We start from the raw sequence: 20,165 nt of genomic DNA on the forward strand, positions 1-20,165 counted from the left end.
ACCCTTATTCACAACCTGTAAAAGTCAGCTGATCATAGGCGCTCTCCATCTTGGGATATGGTTTTCAGAATTAAATGAGCTAACTACAGGAGGAGAGATGGAAGATTCTAGCCTCAGTACAGGGGGGAAACTTCTAAAATTGATTCAAGCTTTCTCAACTGAAGGCTTTTCTCCAGCATCCCTGGGTAATGGAACTGAGTACCAACCAGAATTGTGTAGTTTCATGCCAAGAAAGCTTCAAAATACAGATCTGCCTCAGGCTGAGAATGCTAAGCTTTTACCCAAGGATAGATTCAAAAGAAGAAAGATATATCTTGAGTGAAAATTTCTCCTGCCAGCATCTTGAGCCCTCAGAACTTGCCAAGGTCATAAGCTGGTGACAGGTGTCAGTGCTGGGACTTCTCTCCCTTGGAAAGCTCCAGGTCCTGGAAAATGGGAAGCCTGCATTTCTTGCTCTGTTGAAGAACCAAGGTCACTTAAGAAGCCAAGTCATATTTTGTGCTGGGACCAGGTATGTACCCACTTCCTGGGAAGGGTCTCAGAAAACTGCTTTACAAGGGAAAAGGAGAACGTTCTGTCAATTCTCAGACTTAAATAGAAGAAGATTGTTCATCTAAATGGCATTCTGGCTACTCCTCTAAAGTTCCAAATTTGAAGAAATCTGGGCTTGTTCCCATACACAAAAACATACTGTGTTAAAACAGTAACATTAAGATCTGATAAAACAAAAACTTTGAAGTTTTGGGGGGGATTTGTTAAAAATGTTCTATTGGTTTCCATCATTATCACTTCCTTCCATATATCAAAAGTCATACCATTTTGGGAATATATAAATTGTCACAGCCCAGAGCTGTGTTAATACTCACAGGTAATACTGAAGAATCGTTCTCTGTGAATGTCTGGAAGATCTCCAAGCCTGGCTACCATCTTCAGTATGATTATTATTATTACTTTGGAGATACAGTCTTGCTCTGTTGCCCAGGCTGGAAGGCAGTGGCACTATCTTGGCTCACTGCAACCTCTGCCTCCTGGGTTCAGGTGATTCTCATGCCTCAGCCTCCCAAGTAGCAGGACCACAGGTGTGTACCATCACCCCTTGGCTAATTTTTGTATTTTTAGTAGAGACAGGATTTTGCCATGTTGGCCAGGCTGGTCTAAAACTGCTGGCCTCAAGTGATCGACCCACCTTGGCCTCCCACAGTGCTGGGATTGCAGGCATTAACCACCATGCCAGCCACTATTACTTTTGACTATGTATTCTTTAAAAACTAATGTCAATAGTCATACAAATTTGCTGACAAAAATCAAGTGATGTAACAATGTTTATTTTTTCCAAGTAAGTATTTTGTTGAGTCTTTCACAAAAATAATAGTGTTTTTTTATAAGCACTTAGTATGTACCTTTTGTATGTATTCATCTCTTTCTAGAAATTTGGAATTGAATCCAGAGCTCCTAGCATTAGCATGAGTTGTCCATACTTGTCACACCAAATTTTTCCACTGTGAACTCTGAGTACAGCCTGGTGCTCTTGAGGTTGACTGTTTTCACATGTGCGCAATTTCTTGCACAAGATGAGGCCCCGAGTATGTGTGTATTCTGTGTCACAAGGACTCCTGAGTATCTTTCCAGTCTTCTGAGGTTTGCTGGATGCTTCCATGCATGGATTCCTTGCCAATATTGTAAATACCCTGAAGACAGGGCCCATGTCTATCTTGTTCAGCTCTATTTGTTTGATAAATGTTCAGCCCTAAGTAAATGGTTGTAGGATGGGTGGAAAGATAGAAGGATGAACGGTAGAAGGGGAGGAAGGCTGGAAAGATGAATGGAAGGTAGGTGGGTAGAAGGAAGAAACAAAGAATCTTCATTTTGTCATTTCTTCCTTGCATTACTAGTAGTTATCTTTTTGTCATCCTTAAATGGATGTGTTTCTGAAGATCTGGGTGTTTGGGTATCCCAAGATTTGGGAAGGTTTATAAAACAAAATCACACAAATGTAGATTATTTGGAAAGGGATGGGGAGAAATGTTATGAGTGATAAAATTAGAATTATATAAAATATAATTTTTAAATATTCTCAATCATTATAATCATCAGCATAAACTAATAGCTAACAACATGCTTCTAGGAAGATCTCCCTTCCTGAAACTAGTGTTAATAAACAGATTTTAAAGTATTTATAATTTGTTGTATTAACTTGTTTATTTCTTATGCCTGTGGTTGTTGACAATAACAGAAATAGCCATGTTCAACAGTGGGCTAGGTTCCAGCTTTAGTGATCTTTTGTATGCACCAAATTCTTACTGACTTTAGCATGGTCACTTTGTGCTTTATTGTCTTATGGTTTATGTTATTATTCTCCAGTTACTTTGTGAATGAACATTTTATTTCCCCTGAGAGTTGTAGAGTTTGTAACATGTTTAGGGCCACGCCTCTTTCTTCATTTATATTTCACATATGAATGATGTATATCCTAACTGAAGATTGGGTTCACAGTAGTGCTGTTGCACAAACACTGAATAAGTTTAACTGTCTCTTATTTATACAATTATTACATTTACTATTTTATGTCTTCAAAAGGTAAAATATAGGAAAACTTTAGTCCATTGCCTATCTGGATGGTTATTCCCTCTACATTTGTCTGTTTTTACATCTGCCGACTCTAGTCCCTAGGAGAGAGAAAGAGGCCATATAGCCATGCATTTCAGATTACTGAGGTCCTACTGCACTTCTTTTTCTTGTTTGTTGCCAGTGTGTATAAATTTGGCTGGGTTGCAGATGTGGGGTTAGGAGGCCATGATGACAGCGTTATCAGTGCTAGATGAGCAGTTTCTCTGTGGGGCTATTTGAAACAGTCTGAGTGCATGTATGCAGTTCAATCTAGGCTGGGCCAGAGCACAGAGGTGCTATGATTGACATCCCGTGAGCCTTCTTATAAAGCCAGAAAATTGAAACTCCCTTCTGGATCTTCTGTGAATGATCAACACCTGTGCCGGGAAACAGAGCTCTCACTTAGCATTGGAAGAATGTCTCCATTACCTGAGATCCCTTTCTTGGAGTCTCAATGGTCCCAGTTCCATCGATCCTTCTATTAATCCTCCAAGCTGACGAAAAGTGGTAAGACGGAATGTTGTGTGACACCTAATTGTGGAGCAGAAACAAAGGAGTGGGGCTTCCGAGACCACATCTGTACTGACCAGAGTATCCTGGTACTGACGGGGACATCATGGCCCTTGGTCAGAGACTGAAGACTTCCAAACCGACTAAGGGGTTCTTTTCCCAGTGTCTAGTAAGGGACTTTTAACAAGGAGAACTGTCCCTTGGGATTTAGATACAATCCCTAAAGTTGTGCTTTGAGGCTTCCCAATCTGCATTCTAGGAGACTACTAGTTACTAGGTGGCCCCACTGAGAACACAGTATAGTGACTGTAGAAGTGACAGGTCTTCAACCTTAAAAGCCACTGGCGAGATTTTTGGTTCAGTGTATGACCTGTCAAGGAACAATTCTTAAACGGGGTATGGTGGTTTGTGCCTATGTGGGAGGCTGAGGCAGGAGGATTGCCTGAGGCCAGGAGTTCAAGGCCAGCTTGGGCAACATAGCAAGACCCTGTCTCTTTAAAAAAAAAAAAGAGAGAGAGAGACTGGGTGTGGTAGCTCACACCTGTAATCCCAGCACTTTGGGAGGCCAAGGAGGGTGAACTCCTGAGGTCAGGAGTTCAAGACCAGCCTGGCCAACGTGGTGAAACCTCATCTCTATTAATAATACAAAAATTAGCCAGGCGTGGTGGCAGTTGCCTGTAATCCCAGCTAGGCTGAGGCAGGAGAATCGCTTGAACCCAGGAGGTGGAGGTTGTGATGAGCCAAGATCGTGCCATTGCACTCCAGCCTGGGTGACAGAGTGAGACTCCATCTAAAAGAAAAAGACAACTCTTAAAGAGTCCTGTTGTTCCCATCTGCCTTGGTGACAAAAAAACAAAAAGTGAGTTGGGATATATGAGTTAGGAACATGCTGGTATGCTCTGTGAGGGAAGTGTGCCAGCTGGCTGGCCATGATATGGTTAATGTGCTCCCTGTTCTGAGATGGATGGCTTGATGCCTCTAAATGATAGACACAATTCCTAGCACTGCTTGTACTTTATTTCAGAGTCTTCTTCACAATGATGGGGTAGGAACCCTAATGACCCCATTTTATTGATGAAGTCATTGAGGTTTAGGGAGGAATGTCAAGCCATTGGCCAAGGTCACACTGGGTGAGCCACAATTCAAACCCTACCTTGCTGGCTTCACAGTATCTGCTGCTGCTATTTTCAGGTCATGCTAATGAGTCATTTCCCACCCTCGCCAGTCCCCTCCTGGTTATTCTTTTGGATGAAGGTGGAAGGAATGCCAGGTGACTTGGGAGAATGGTGTCATGTAAACACCCCGGCATGAGAGGTTAAGGGACCCAGCTTCCATCTTGACTCCCCCTCTCTTGGACAAACAGCTTAGCTTCTCTGGGATTCAATTTCCTCACTGCGAGACAACTTCGTCTGAGGGGATGATCTGTAGGTTTCTTCCATCATGATATTTCAGGTTGCTTCTAACTAGCTACCCTTAGTGAGGAGCAAATCTGATGAATTAAATGTACTACATACTAGAGAGGCATTCATTTATTCATTCAATGAACATTTACTGCACACCTTCTATGAGCCAGCCCAGGGTAGAGTGAGGAGTAATTTCAGACACAGGCCCTTCCCTCAGGGAGTTTATAGGGTGTTGCTGTGGTCAGGATTATCAGCCTTGTGTGAAACACTATTTATTATTATTTTACTTATTAAATGTGTTGTGACATAGAATTATTCATTGGGAGCCACATTGCCCACAGCACAGGATGTGTCCTTTGCTGCTGTCTGACTCTTCTGCGCTCACACCTGGCTCTGACACACTTACGTGCAGGAGAGCTTTGTTCTCTAGTTGATGAACATTGGTACATTTAAGAACGTTTTTTTAAGCACAGAAGGTGACTTTTTTTTCAGTGAGCCTTGCTTTTTTGCCTGATGTTAAAGATCTGAACATAAGTGTTTTGAGAAATGAAAATCAATCTATCAGACTACCGATCGATCTATCTCCATCACAATTCTGTAGCATGTTCTCAAATCTCAGATCCACCCAAAAAGAGTGATCCCACTTCAACCTCGTAAGTCCACTATTTTTCAAAAACAAAGTTTTGTCTTGAGTAGCTGAAAAAGGATGAGAAGAATTTCACTGCAAATTAATGAAAACCATTTCTAAATGAAAAAAAAGGTAAACTGGAGAAATACAGGGAAAATTTGCAGCTTGTCCTTTAGAAAGCCTGCCCCAGCTCTCATCACATAGGATGCTTTACCTGCTTTCTTGCAACTCCCGAGGGTCACAGCATTGCTGGGATAATTCAGTGGCAGTTGTGCATAGGCTTTGGAGCCAAATTGCCCAACTTGGAACCCTCTTTTTACCACTTAGTAGCTGTGTGACCTCATACAGATGACCTAAGCTCAATCTCTTATTTGTAAAAGGGGGCTATCAAATTATGGAAATTAAATAATAGATGCATAAAATCCCCTAGCACAGTGTCTGGTGCCTTGCTGCTTTCTTCTTAGAGTGGAATTTATCCTCCTTGTAATTGTGCTTCAAAAATAATCAGGAACCTCTTTGAGTGAGTGGCCTTTCTTATTGTATGACCAACAATCCTGGTTTGTCCAGGCCTAAGAAGTTTGGTGGGATGTGGGACCTTATGTGCTAAAAGTGGGAAAATCCCATGCAAACCAGGATGAGCTGGTCATTCCAAAGCTGGCAAGGTCCTCAGTTTTCCAGATGAAAATGGCAAGGAGTGACCTTGATACTGAAGCTTACTCCAGTGAGAACCCTCATGTTAGCAAGGCCAGAGCCGTGCATTAAATGGGAGACCAATGGCTGCTTTTCCTTAGCACCACATTCAGGTAAAAAGAGGAAGAGGCACCAGGCAATCTGCCCCAAACATGAGAATGCATAGGGTCGGTGCCTTTCTGCTGAAGCAAGTGGCTCTCAAGCCTGGCTGCCTGTGAAAATCACCCAAGGAGTTTTTAAAAAAGCAATACCAATGCCTGAGCCCCATCATTACAAGTTTTTATTTTACTGATTCAAGGTGAGACCTGAGAGCTGGTATTTTTTAAAAGTTCCTTAGGTGATTCTAATGTGCAGTGCAGACTTGAAAATTGTTAACCTATGTTACAACTTGGAGTTGGCAACAGGTGCAAATTGACTTATATTTTTCCTAATTGACAAATTTAGAATTTCCTTATCTGAGTTTCAGCTGTAGTGGCTTGATCTGTTAGTAATGCATGTGATGCTTTATTGAGCTGTGTCCACACTGGTGTTTCCATGTGAAGAAAACACCTTTAAGATGATTGAGCATTCTCTTTATTTTTCCTTTTCTTTTGTGAGGGCAATATACTTACTAGTGTACTGCCTAGCTCACATAGCATGGTTTTGAAGATAGAGAAAATTCAAAGTTTAATTTGGGTGGAGGAGAACAGTGATATTTCTCTAGAAAAAAAAAAAAAAAGGCCTTCTTTTTTTGTACCAGTTTTTGTTGGAGTTATGGCAGAGAAGAGCTGAGCGCCCTCTTTCTGGTGTGTGGGTGGAACTGGCTGCTTCTCAGGGCTGCTCAGAGTAAGGTTGCATGGGCTTTGGGTTGGGCTAGGTTGGATGAGAAAGGCAAGGTGAGTGGTACTTACAGCTTTGGAAATATGGGTACATTCTCCCTGCAATGTCCTGAGCCAGGCAGCAAGCTTCAAAAATTGTGCTGGTGTTATTCAGTGCTAAAAAGTCATGCACTCTCAAGCCATAAAAAGACATGAAGGAACCGTAAATGCATACTGTTAAGCAAAAGAAGACAATCAGAAAAAAAAAAAACATACTAGATGAGCCCAACTATATGACTCTAGAAAAGGCATGTTTTAAATGTGAATTTCTATGTACCATTGACAATTTTATTTTATTTTTTTTTATTTTTTGAGATGGAGTTTCACTCTTGTTGCCCAGGCTGAAGTGCAGTGGTGTGATCTCAGCTCATTGCAACCTCTACCTTCTGGGTTCAAATGATTCTCTTGCCTCAGCCTCCCAAGTAGCTGGCATTACATGTGTCTGCCACCATGTCCGGCTAATTTTTTTTTTTTTTTTTTTTTTTTTTGTATTTTTAGTAGAGACGAGGTTTCACCATGTTGGCCAGGCTGGTCTCGAACTCCTGATCTCAGGTGATTCACCCACCTCAGCCTTCCAAAGTGCTGTGATTATAGGTGTGAGCCACCGTGCCCGGCTAACAACTTTAAAAATTTATTTTTTTCTTATGAAATAATACATTGTTGTGAAAATATTTAGGAGGAAAGAAAGGAAAAACATCTGCAGTTCTACCACTTCAGAGATAATAACCATGTTAACAGTTTGGTGAATATTCTTCTGTTTACCTGTGCACATACATATACACATATTTTTTATAAAAATATACTGAATATTCTTTTTTAGTAAACTGATTTTTCATTTATTAAAATGGAATGAACAATTACCTATTGGATACAATGTTTTCTATTTAAGTGATAAATACACTAAGCCACTAGGCAGAATATCCATGAACTTGTACCTCCTGAAACTATAAAAATAAAATAAAATAAAAAGAATTGAATAAACATGGTTTTCTGTGCTACCAAAGATTCTTATTTGATTTATTTTGTCTACACACAAGGTTTTGAATAAATTTTGTACAATGATCCTATTGTTCAACAATTAAGCCTGGGCAACATAGTGAGACCCCACCTCTAAAAAAGTAAATACATAAATTAGCCAGGCATGGTGGTGTGCACCTAGAGTCCCAGCTACTAGAGACACTGAGGTGGGAGGATCACTTGAGCCTGGGAGGTCGAGGCTGCAGTGAACCATGATCGAACCCCTGCACTCCAGCCCAGGTGACAGCGAGACCGTGTCTCAGAAAAATAAAACAACAATATTTTTCCAATTTTTCTTTATCCTTTTATCTACTTCATTGAATGTCCTATGACTTAAGAAATAAAATAGCTGGGTCGAAAGCTGAATGATATTTTTAAAGACTATTGATCATTATTGCCAAGTTAACTCTTCCCCCGTCCAACTTTTGCTAACCTGACAGGCCCCAGATGGTATCCCATTTTACATACTTTACTTCGACCACAATGAGGGTGAACTTTTGTTCCAATGTTGACTGTTAGTATTTTCCTCTGAAAATTGCATGCTTGTGCCCTTTCATGCCATTGTCCATTGAGGTTTCTCTTTTTCTTATTGACTTATGAAAACATTAAAAAATATCCAGCCTATTATCCCTGTTATATATATATCGTGAGCATTTCTACTCCCATTTTTACTCTGTTTATAGTGGGATTTTAGAAAACCGTTTGATGCCTTTGTGCTTTCTGGCATTTCTTGTTTAATCTGCCTGTCACTGATATAGCATTAGCCTTCACTTGCCTGAAAGGCTTTTTAAAAGGAGAGTTATAGCCCCCAAACCCACTCCAAAGTACACTATAATCATCCAGTGAAAACATCTGTGTAATTGAAGCATCATTAATGTCTCTGTCCCAAACTCAAAGAACTCTAAAGGGCATTGTTACTTTTACTTCATCATCAGCCCCTTATTAACCTTGGCAAATGTTTAACTTGGAGGCAAGGATATTCAAGCCAACTCACAATTTACTATGCAATTGGCTACAAATGTTGAGGTGGGTTTTTTTTTTTTTTTTTTTTTTGTTTATCCAACTAAAAGAACTTTATGTCCCTCTAGCACTAAATTATGACATCTTATCTCACAGATTTAACAGCATCTAATGGTTCTATCTCTAGGTAATGTAATCCAGCTGGAGTTCGAAGGTACGCAAAGCCCACGTTTTAGAACAAAAGGGTATTTTTCTCTAGCCAGTAAATAAAAGTGATTTTTTTTTTCAGCTATAAAAGGACAAAAGGTTTTGAAATGATCCCACTGGGCAGGGTTTCCTAGCCTTGTTTTTTGGCAGTTGGCCATGGAGCTAACTCAGTCTTCCAAACTTCTTCCATTTTTGTAGCAGTGTGAAGAATTCACTGGATGAGACTAAAGACACTTGATGGTGTGATGATTAATGCCCAGGGTCCTGTTAACCCAGAGTCAACCACAACTGGACATCCAGCAGTGCCATTAGCAGACCCTTGATCAGTGTATAGGAAGAACTAAAAACCTGACCCTTTCTCTTATTGATTTTAGTACCTTCATGGCCACCCTCAGGTTTGCATGTTTTCCTTATTGAGAAAAAATATTTAACACCATAAATGTCACAAGCACGATAAATGGTCTGTAGCTTTAGTTAGAAGTTGTCAAAGATGTTTGACTTAAGTATTGTTTGATCCCATTTTCAGGGGTTAAACAGCTCTGTGCCACTGGGTCTCCCTTGTCGGTTTTCATATTTTCTACGTACGTTTCATAGTTCCGAAACCCAAGAGCACTGTTGTCCATTCTCATTGCCCTGCTGCAAGAAGGTCCACCCCATGGACCCAGTCCTGTTTCTTAAGATGTTACTATTGCTAGAGTTAGAGGATAAAATTACATGAATAACCAAGAACAATTTCTGAAAGCATGTATTGAGGAATCAGCACCTTGCGGTAATGCACACAGCTTTATTAAAATCACCAACAAGATCAACAGCAAGAATGTTTGATATCCCAGTCACTGTTCTAAACATCTATGCATATTTACTTGCTTAATCCTGACAGTAACCCCATGGCGTCGGGGATGTTATTGTCCATAGGTTACAGATCAATACTGCAAACAAAGCTAAATGACTGAGCCAGGATTAGAACATGAGAAATCTAACTCTAGAGCTTGTCCTCTTAACTTGATTAAGTTGATACAACAGTGCCGCAAAATGGGTGATGGGGTCCCCATTTTACAAATGAGAAGCTGAGGCTCAGGGGAATTAATGACTTTGTAATAACTTTCCACACATCTGTGAGGCAGCAATTTGGCTTAAGCCCTAATTCTAAAGCTTTCGCCAGAATACCACATGTCTCACAATACAACACATTTCTTTCCATTCAGGGCTTTATTCACTTCAGAGAGAGCTTATAATTGGCTAACAGATACCTAAATGGGCCTGTGACACACTCTTCTGGGTTCTCATTGCACAGGAAACTGGTCATTTAGACTGCAGTCTTCATTTGTGTGCATGATGCAATAAGAACTGCTTCTAACACTTTCTATATGAATAGCTGTGGGATTTAGCTTCTCTATTCATTCCTACCTCAGGGACTTTGCTTTTTCGGTGCCCTAGCTTGGAATATGTCATCCCCAGATCTTGGCGTGGCTAACTCCTTCTCAGGTGTCAGCTCAGATGCCATTACCTCAGTGGGGGCAAACCCTAACTATCTGTATTAATCTCCTAGGGCTGTCATAACAAATCACCACCAACTGGGTGGCTTAAAGCAGTACAAATATATTCTCCTATAGTTCTGGAGGCCAGAAGTCTAAAATCAAGGTGTTGGCAGGACCATGCTTCCTTGGAAGGCTGTAGAGGAGGATTCCCCTTGCCTCTTTCAGTTTCTGGTGGCTCCACACGTTCTATGACTTGTGGCGGCATAACTCTAATCTCTGCCTCCATCTGCATATAGCTTGCCCGTCTGTATTTCTCCTCTTCTGTGTCTTCTCCTCTTCTTATAAGAACATTTATCGTTGTATTTAGGTGCTACCTGGATAATCCAGATGAGATTGAGATAATCTCACCTCAAGATTCCTAACTTAATTATATCTGCAAAGAGTATTTCCCAAAACAAGGTCACATTCACAGGTTCCAGGGGGACATATCTGTTGGTTGGGGGGACCGCCAGCCCACCTTAGGTAAAGCAGCTTTTGGTGCTGTTATGCTCTGTGACATCATCACCTCTTTATTTTCTTCAAAGCACTTGTCCTTATTTGATGCATCTTGTTCCCTTATCTACTTTTCTTTGCCTTTCTCTACCTAACTCCATCTACTTGGATTCAAACTTTATGAGTAAAGAAGTATCTTATTCACTGCTTTACCCCAAGATGTAGAACAATGCTTGATATATTGTAGGGGTCACCAAATATTTACTGAATAAATGAATAATCTCATTGGGCTAATGAGATGTCAGCTTGGCTCTCTGATTCCTTCAGAATCCAAGTTTTACTTTTTGTTATTATTTTATTTGAATTTCAGTTGCATATTTTTCAGAAATGCAAATGTATTAGGAGACACATATTTAACATAATGGATAAATAGATCCAATCATTTAAATAAGGACATTAAATCATCAAATAAGGACAAGTGCTTTGAAGAAAATAAAGAGGTGATGATGTCTACATAACACTCAATTGCTAACTGGTCTTCTTAGTTCATTTAGCTTTTGCTTTGCTCCCACAAATGAATCCTCAGTAGAATTTTTCTTTCACCCTTAGGCTCTGACCACCTCCGAGAGAAGGATGGCCTGTGGGCTGTCTTGGTCTGGCTCTCCATTATTGCTGCCCAGAAGCAGAGTGTGGAGGAAATTGTCCGAGATCACTGGGCCAAATTTGGCCGCCACTACTATTGCAGGTGAGGAGAAGGGGAAGGGTCTCTGTATAGACCCTGAAGAACTAATCCTAGAACAGGTTTCTAAAACTAATGGGCTAGAACCTTAGAAAGGAGGCATCTTCCCAGAAGATCTGAGGAACACAGAGGCTGAAGCTGAATCACCCCTTATAGATGGTTGGGGATGGTGTCAAAGGCTACCAAGCTGGAAGGCACCAATTTCCTTTCTCCTCGTGACATCACTCTGTAATCTTTTCTTCAATGCTTATAAGGTAGATGTCCATCTCAAGACGAACTCTGAACTGCAGAGCTTTGAAAAGTTACTTGGTTACTATCATGGCTATGAGAGTCATGCAGTCAAACCAGAGGCATTTCCTGTTGGTTTTCCATCCATATTTATCAAGTAAAAAAGGCAGACACAGAAGCTGTGACAGGTTGGGGGGCTTTCATAATCCTCTCTCTACCTCTGTCTTACCTCCTCACCAATAATCAGGTTCAATGTCCAAGATGCCTGAGCTGGCACCCTTTGAAGGAACTTCATGTTTCAAGAGCCCCAGATATTGCTAAAGTTTTATCCTCATGAAAAGAGGTACAGGCCGGGTATGGTGGCTCATGCCTGTAATCCCAGCACTTTGGGAGGCCGAGGCAGGTGGATCACCTGAGGTCAGGAGTTTGAGACCAGCCTGACCAACATGGTGAAACTCTTCTCTACTAAAAATACAAAAAGTAGCTGGGTTTGGTGGTGCCCACCTGTAGCTACTCGGGAGTCTGAGGCAGGAGAATCGCTTGAACCTGGGAGGCAGAGGTTGTAGTGAGTGGAGATTGTACCACTCACTGCATTACAGCCTGGGCAACAGAGTGAGACTCCATCTCAAAAACAACAAAAAACAAAACAAATAAACAAAAAAACGGGGGAAAAGAAGTACAGAAAAGGAAACCATTATTTTGGAAGGAAGGAAAGGAAACATCAGTGAGTAGGAACTTAGGGTTGGGGGTCTATGTCACTTTCCTGTTGTTTAAGTAAATGAAAGTAAGAGTATTCTGGAAGTGTGGTTATTTGCTAGGAGTGTGAACCTAGGTATGCTAGATATGTGTACATAACAAGAACCAAGCCATGGGTTAGGAGGAGGGAGTAGGAAACGATCTTAACTGTAAAGAACTTGGAGGTGGGGCAAGGGAATCCTTGGATAGTCTCAGAGACTCTGTATTAAAAACAAAGATTGTGACTCATTTTGCTTTGTTTATGAATAGTTAACTACTTTGAATGTTTGGTTGTGTTTCAAGAGCTCAAGGGACAGAAAGAGAGCTTTAGGCTTCCCTTATAAGGTGATTATTTCTTCTGTTAAGAAGCCTTTTACTTAGATGTGTATCAGAGAATAAAGAAGCCCATGATTGTACTCGTTAAATCAAAGAGATTGCAACCTTCTGGGAGATGTAGACAACAATGACATCATATTCTTAGTTCCCATTTAGTCAAGAAAGCTGGGGATGTGATAGCTTGCAAAACACCTCAAATTATTCAGTGTATCATAAAAAATGAATTCTCAGGACAGGTAGAAACTTGGTTTACTCATCATTATTTCTAACAAGTACCAAAACCCCCTGATTCGTGTGTGTGTGTTTTTTTTTCTTGGCATACCAAGAGTTAATTGGCAGATGACATTCTTCAGTTGCATGACGCTGTTCCAAAAAGTCCAACATGACAAAATACATTATAATTGACAACCTCTGACCTAGTGAGACCGCTTTAAATCAGAGATGTGTTCCTCATAATTTGTGGAATGATTATCTAGGTTTCAGCTGGTGTCTTGAATAATCGGTGTTATGATAACTGTATTTATAATGTAGTTTATTTTTTGTGGCCAAGAGCTTACACGATAATTACTTCTTCATAACAAATACCATATTAGAGAATAATATGTGATAGATTTAATTTATTCGAGGACATTGAGTTATGTTTCAGATTTCTGTCCAAAAAGATCACAGAGATAAAGAAAAAGGGAGGAGAAAATACATAGAATGAAAGGTAAACATTTTCTTCAACCCCCAGCAAATGGCAAATTAAAAGGTGCTTGGGAAATGTAATTATTCCTTGCTTGACAATTTTCTTGGCAGGCTGAAAATAATAAAACAATTTCACTTTAACTAATACTGAGCCTGAATATCTGAGAAAATCTTCCAGATTATTTTCCTTGTATGAGTAGACCCCAGAAGGAATCCTCCATTTCAGAGTTTCTTCCTTGAAAGTGTGTTGTTATTGGTAGTTGTCAGATAGGGATTTGGGGGTGGAAGGCAGTGCTAGATCCTGCTTGTATATGAAGGTGAACGTTTGGGCAAACGAATCTGATGATTCTCAACCCTAGACTGAACGTGATCTATCATACTAGTGGATTTTTTTCAACTCCTGAATCTCTTTCAATGCCTCTCTATCTCCTGCTAGACTCTCTTCTCCTGTCTTCCTGCCCCTTTCTCCTTGGTTAGGTTTCTATCTTCCCCAAATGTCTACCTTTAAAGTCACTGGAGTCTCAAAATATATGCACTGCTGAAAAAGAATGTTCTGAGGGAGTTCCTTTTTTATCCATCTGAGGCTGAGAAAAAAACACCTTGTGTAGGAGGAAGCGAATAAAAGAAAGGGATATAGATGCAGGGGACCCATTGCTAGACATGGTATTATTCCATATTTTGCATCTTGGCTAATATGCTGATGTTTACTGGATGTCTTAAAAGATTTTAAGTGGAAAAAAGTAGTAACAACTATTTAGAGCTTCCTTCTTCCAGTTCACTCTGAGAACTCACATCCTTTTTTCTATGCTACAGGAAGCCCAAATGTAAGATCCTCCACAGTGACTTGGGTGCAGCTGCCCCTCCTATGGCTTCCTTCTTAAACAGACACTTCTAGGTGTGCCATTAGGTCTCAGCCAAGACCACCTGACATTGTAAAATATAGTTTCTTTATGGTAGTGATGGCAAATAAAAGTAGTTAGCTTTTTTCAGCACCAGTGCCTGGCACTGTGCCAACTCTTTGTATACATCATCATATTTTAAACCCCACAATGACAAATGCAATTGGTATTATTTTCAGTCGTTTTTTTCCTAATTGACTTCCAGTCCCATTGTTACATTTGATACTCTTGGCTAGGAGGTCTTTTTTGAATGGAACAATTGCGACATGTCTTCCAAGTTTCCAAGAGTTCTATAGCATGCTCAGTTCCCCTTCTCCCTTTCTTTTTACCTTGTTTTTTCTCTCTTTCCTTCCTTCCATTTCTCCCATTTTTCATTCCATTCTACTTACATAGAACTTACTATGTACCAGAAGTAGCAGAGAACAAGACAGCTAAGGCATCTGTCCTCCTGGAGCTCACATTCTGGTGGCCAAAGACAGATAATGAATAGATAAACAAATATAAAAACAAACTACATACAGTTTGGGGTAACTACCAAAAGAAAATATAAAGGGTGATGAGAGAAGAAGACAGAGTGGGGAAGCTGCCTTAGATGGTCAGAGAAGGTCACATTCTAATGGTGACAATGGGTTTGAGAATGGAAGGAGAGAATGAGCCTGGTATTTGAAGAGGTGGCAGAAGAATGTACAAGGTAGAGGGAACACACAGCAAGCGTAAGGGCCCAGAGGCAGGAATGGGTGCAATGTCAATGTGCACTGGAGAAGAGGCCAGTGTGGCTGGAGTCAGTGAACAAGGGTAAAAAGACAGAACAAAGTCGAATCAAAGAGGTGGGCAAGGGCAGATCCCACAGTGCCTGATAGATCGAGGTTAAGGTGTTGAGTTTTGTTCTCAATGTGATGGGAATTTATAGAGGGATTCAATAGAAAGTGGCATGATCTGATTTTTACAAGATTACTCTGGCCGCTGTATGGAGAATGGATTATAAGGGTCAGATGGAGGAGGGGAGATCAGTTGAAGGTGCATTTCTGTGCTGTCCTTCCCTGAAAACAGAACCAATGATTTGATGACTGTAAGCGGGCCACCCAGTTGCTGGTCCTCTGATTAGGTTTCTGTTCCTCCTGTGTCCTCACCAGGTTTGACTATGAGGGGTTGGATCCCAAGACGACATATTATATCATGAGGGACCTGGAGGCCCTGGTCACAGACAAATCCTTCATTGGCCAGCAGTTTGCTGTGGGGAGCCATGTCTACAGTGTGGCGAAGACGGATAGCTTTGAATACGTGGACCCTGTGGATGGCACTGTGACCAAGAAACAGGTACTTGCTAGGAAATCACTAAGACAGGTTATCAGGCAGAACCAGTGGCCAAAATGTCCTAGAACTGAAGAGGTCCTTAGGGATGATCTAAGATGACCTCACTTTATAGATGAAAACTCTGCAGCCAGGAAAGAAGAAAGCCCTTGATGAAGGACACCTAACAAGTTAGTGCACAGGGTAGATTAGAACACGGGCCTTCTCTGGCCAGGCGCAGTGACTCATGCTTGTTATCCCAGCATTTTGGGAGGCCAAGGTGGGAGGATCACTTTTGATCTCAGGAGTTCGAGACCAGCTTGGGCAACAAAGTGAGACCCCATCTCTACCAAAAAACATAAAAAATAAAAATAGCTGGGCATGGTAGCACACACTTGTAGTCCTAGCCACTTGGGAGGCTGAGGTGGGAGGATCGCTTGAGCCCAGGTGGTTGAGTCTGCAGTGAGTCGTGATCACACCACTGTACTCCAGCGTGGGAGACAGAGTGAGACCATGTCTCAAACACACACACACATACACATACACACAAAAAAAACCAACCAAACAACAACAACAAAAATAACATGAGTACTCTATGTCCAGTATTCTTTCCACTTGGTAATGGATAGACCAATATGTCAAATAAATACAGACCCAGTATTTCCTTCTGAAATGTTTGTAGCTGCAGGTGCTTGTATGTGGTGGCCATTATTGGTGACGGATTCAGAAAAGTTACCAAGAACTAAAGATCCCTGTCCTTGGGGCCCCCAGGTACAGGGATATTTTACTTTCTATTACCTTATGTCACTAAAAAAAAATCACAGGAGCTTAGCTGGGTGGGTTTGGTACCCAGAAAACCCAAAAGGAAGACATGCAGTTCAGACTAAGCATCATAGATAAGTAGGTAAATCAACTGCAGCTTCTATTAAGGTCTTGTCTTTATGAATTGTGTAAGCAAAGTTGATAGCTACTATGATTATTTCTCTTCTCAGTTTGGTTTATTTGCTGGCCATAGCAAATATTGACCCTTCTGGAAGCACATGTTAACGTTTACAGTCTAAATAACATACCTTGAGCAATGTTAAGAGAAGTTCCATTCTAAAATTTTCAAATTCTTATCTTTTTATATATTCTTCGTAAGTACAGAGTGTTAAGTCAAAGCTGCAGATATTTTGGGACTACATACAATGGTAGTTACTGCTATTTTAATTTGACTAGTATTTCCTATGTCCTCCTTGTCCTACAGTCCCTTGACTTGCAGATACTCCAAAGTCTAATGCCTCTTGTTACTATCTCAGTATTCTCTTTCTGATTAGCTTAGTTCTCTCTCTGGTTAGCTTAGATGATCTTTCATCTCTATCAAAACACCAGTCCTTCATTATAGAAGCCCTTTCCTGACCCAACAAATTGATTACAACCCCGCTTTGAAAATACACAGGGCAGTAGAGAAAATAGTGGGTAAGAGTTTAGAAAACACAGAATAAAATTCTACCCCTACTGCTTAGTAGTGTGTGGCTTTGGGAAAGTTGCTTGATTTGAGCCATAGTTTCTTCCTCATCTGTAAAATACCTATTTCACAGAATTGCTTTAGAAATGAAATGAAATAAAATAAAATACCCAAAAGCTCCTAGCTATCTTTTATGTATGGGGTGCACAATATATCTTTTGTTGTGTTTTGTTTCATTCAAGGAAGGTTGCTTGTAGACTGGACTGAATTCACTCTGAAATAACACCAATGAATCAGTCCTTGGAGATGTGAAGTCAGGAGCTCAGCTGGCATCTTTGAGCCCCTGTGCCCTGGATAGGTCTTTTCCAGTTTTGGGCCACATTCCCACTTCCATTTTACAAACTTTTCTTAGATCCAAGTCTCATTTTGATGTAGAATTCAAGAGCTATAAAATAATGTGTTTTTAAAAGTATCCTTGGGATATTTTTGCTCACTGACAAGGAAGGCTTAGAAACCATTCCTTTGAGGGAGTGGTCTAATCTGCACTCAGTTATGGATTTTATCTACTTGCAAGAAGCTTGTCTGTTGAGCTTATTTGTTTTGCTGTTAATCCGGTATTCCTCTACCTTATCTCTTCCTCAGTGTACTCAGTGTTTGGATACCTTTTCCTTGGATTTTCTTTAACTGTTCACATCAGGCCAATTCCTCAACTGGATCTCCAGTTCATCTATTTATTTCATTTCCCCTCCCCCTCAATAACTCTGACCGTTGGTTTTCATTTTTACACTGGAATGTATGTGATAGGGTTTGGCTGTGTCCCCACCCAAATCCCATCTTGAGTTGTAGCTCCCATAATCCCCACCTGTCATGGGAGGGACCGGGTAGGAGGTAATTGAATCATGGGGAGGGGTTTTTCCTGTGCAGTCTTGTGGTAGTGAGTAAGTCTCATGAGATCTGATGTTTTTATAAAGGGCACTTCCCCTGCACATGCTTTCTTGCCTGCTGCCATATAAGACGTGTCTTTGCTCCTCCTTCACCTTCCACCATCATTGTGAGTCCATTAAACCTCTTTCTGCTAGAAATTACCCAGTCTTGGGTATTTCTTCATAGCGGTATGAAAATGGACTGATACAATATTGATTTCCCCCAGTCTCTTCTTTGCTCTTCTGAGCTCAAATGTAGCTATAAATAGATACATGCCACCAGGATCTGCTCTGGGAATTTTTCTGGTAAAGAAAGGAGATTTTTGTTCCTTTCCCCAGATTCCAGGACCCAGGTGATATCTTCATTGGCTGGTGGTCCTGAGACACACCAGAGCTTCTCTGCAGGTCTGGGTTTGGCTCAATGGGGGTGATGAGAGACCAGTTAGTTAATACTTAGCAGTATCCCCATTGTTGGCAAGTTGCAGATGATTCCTTTGCTACAGTTGGTCCTGTTGGGTAGAGGTGGAATCCCTGCATAGCAGTGCTGTGGAGACCCTCTCAGGATGTCAGCATTCATCAGCATTCAGTCCCAGGGATAGTTGAGTCTGGGGCACACTTTAGGTAACATAGTGCAAAATAAGCATACTTTTCACACTGCAGACATGTAAAAGACATATTTGAATTTAAATAAGCTAGTGTTCTAAAATAGCCATTAAGTACCTCAGTGCATTCATTCAGTGGATATTTATTGACAGCCTACCAAATGCATAATTTGTTTTTCTCATGGTACAGTTTTAAAATATAAATATATAGTATCTTTATTGAGGTACAATTCATATACCATACAGTTCACTCATTTAAAGGGCATACTTCCACAGTTTCTAGTATATTTACAGAGTTGTGCAGTTATCACCACAACCAATTCAGAACACTTTCATTGCCCCAGAAAAGACATGTTTGCTCTTCAGCTGTCATCTTCCCTTCAACATCCCTCCAACCCCCAGCCCCTGGCAACCCCTGATCTTTCTGTCTGTATGGATTTGCCTATTTGGGACACTTTATGTAAATGGAATAATATAATACATGGTCCTTTATGACTAGCTTCTTTCACTTAGTGTCATGTTTTCAGGGTTCATCCTTGTTGTACCATATATCAGTAATTTATTCCTTTTATTACCAAGTAATATTCTATCACATGGATGTACCACAGTCTGTTTATCCATCCATTTGTTGTTGGACATGCGAGGTATTTCCACTTTTTCACTATAATGCTGCTATGGGCATCCATCTACAAGTTTTTGTGCAGAGATAGGTTTTCAGTTCTCCTGGGTACACACTTAGGAGTGGAATTGCTGGGTCAAATGGTAACTTATGTTTAACCCTTAAAGGCACTGCCCTACGGTCTTCAGAAGTAATTGCACCACTTGACATTCCTGCCAACTGTATACGAGGGTTCCAGTTTCTCCACACCTTTGATGCTAACCCTTGTTATTATGTCTTTGTGATTTTAAAATACTGTTATTTTAAAACAACCTACTATATTATGCATTATTTTAAAATTAAGATAGGAGGAGATTTTATTTCTATACGGAGAAACAGAACTACATCTCTCTGTTAGCAAAGCTCAGAGGAGACATAATACTGCCAAGTATCTGCTTCCTACAGGAGGCAGATTGTTGTGGTTCTCTTCAGTATTCTCTTGTGTTGGAGTCAGATAGACACAGGATTGAAGGCTGGCTTTGTCACTGCCTAGATTTGTGATTTTAGGCATGTTATTTAACTTCTTTGAACTTCAACTTGAGGGGAGGAGCTAGTGATAGTTATCACACATGCATCATGGGGAAGGTTTGAAGAGAAAGTCATGCGAAGCCTCAGGTACAGTGGCAAGTACCTAACTGATGCTCAAGAAATATCAGTACCCTCCCCCTGACCAGAATCCTTAATTTGATTGAATATCAGTTCAAGAAAAGGATACAGCTATTCTCTCTGTCTCTCTCTTTCAGACACACACACACACACACACACACACACC

At 40.7% G+C, this 20,165-nt stretch overlaps 1 protein-coding gene across 1 annotated transcript in view; it reads left to right on the top strand.

The window, feature by feature from the left end:
- Positions 1-20,165, top strand: part of PGM5 (phosphoglucomutase 5) — a 186,644-nt gene that overhangs the window by 113,415 nt on the left and 53,064 nt on the right. The window contains exons 8-9 of the mRNA XM_023213229.2: positions 11,459-11,594; positions 15,607-15,790. Of these exons, the coding sequence (XP_023068997.2) occupies positions 11,459-11,594; positions 15,607-15,790 (320 nt within the window). The remainder of the gene's footprint in view (positions 1-11,458; positions 11,595-15,606; positions 15,791-20,165) is intronic.

This window comes from Piliocolobus tephrosceles, chromosome 14, assembly GCF_002776525.5.
Source record: "Piliocolobus tephrosceles isolate RC106 chromosome 14, ASM277652v3, whole genome shotgun sequence".
NCBI classification, from domain to species: domain Eukaryota; kingdom Metazoa; phylum Chordata; class Mammalia; order Primates; family Cercopithecidae; genus Piliocolobus; species Piliocolobus tephrosceles.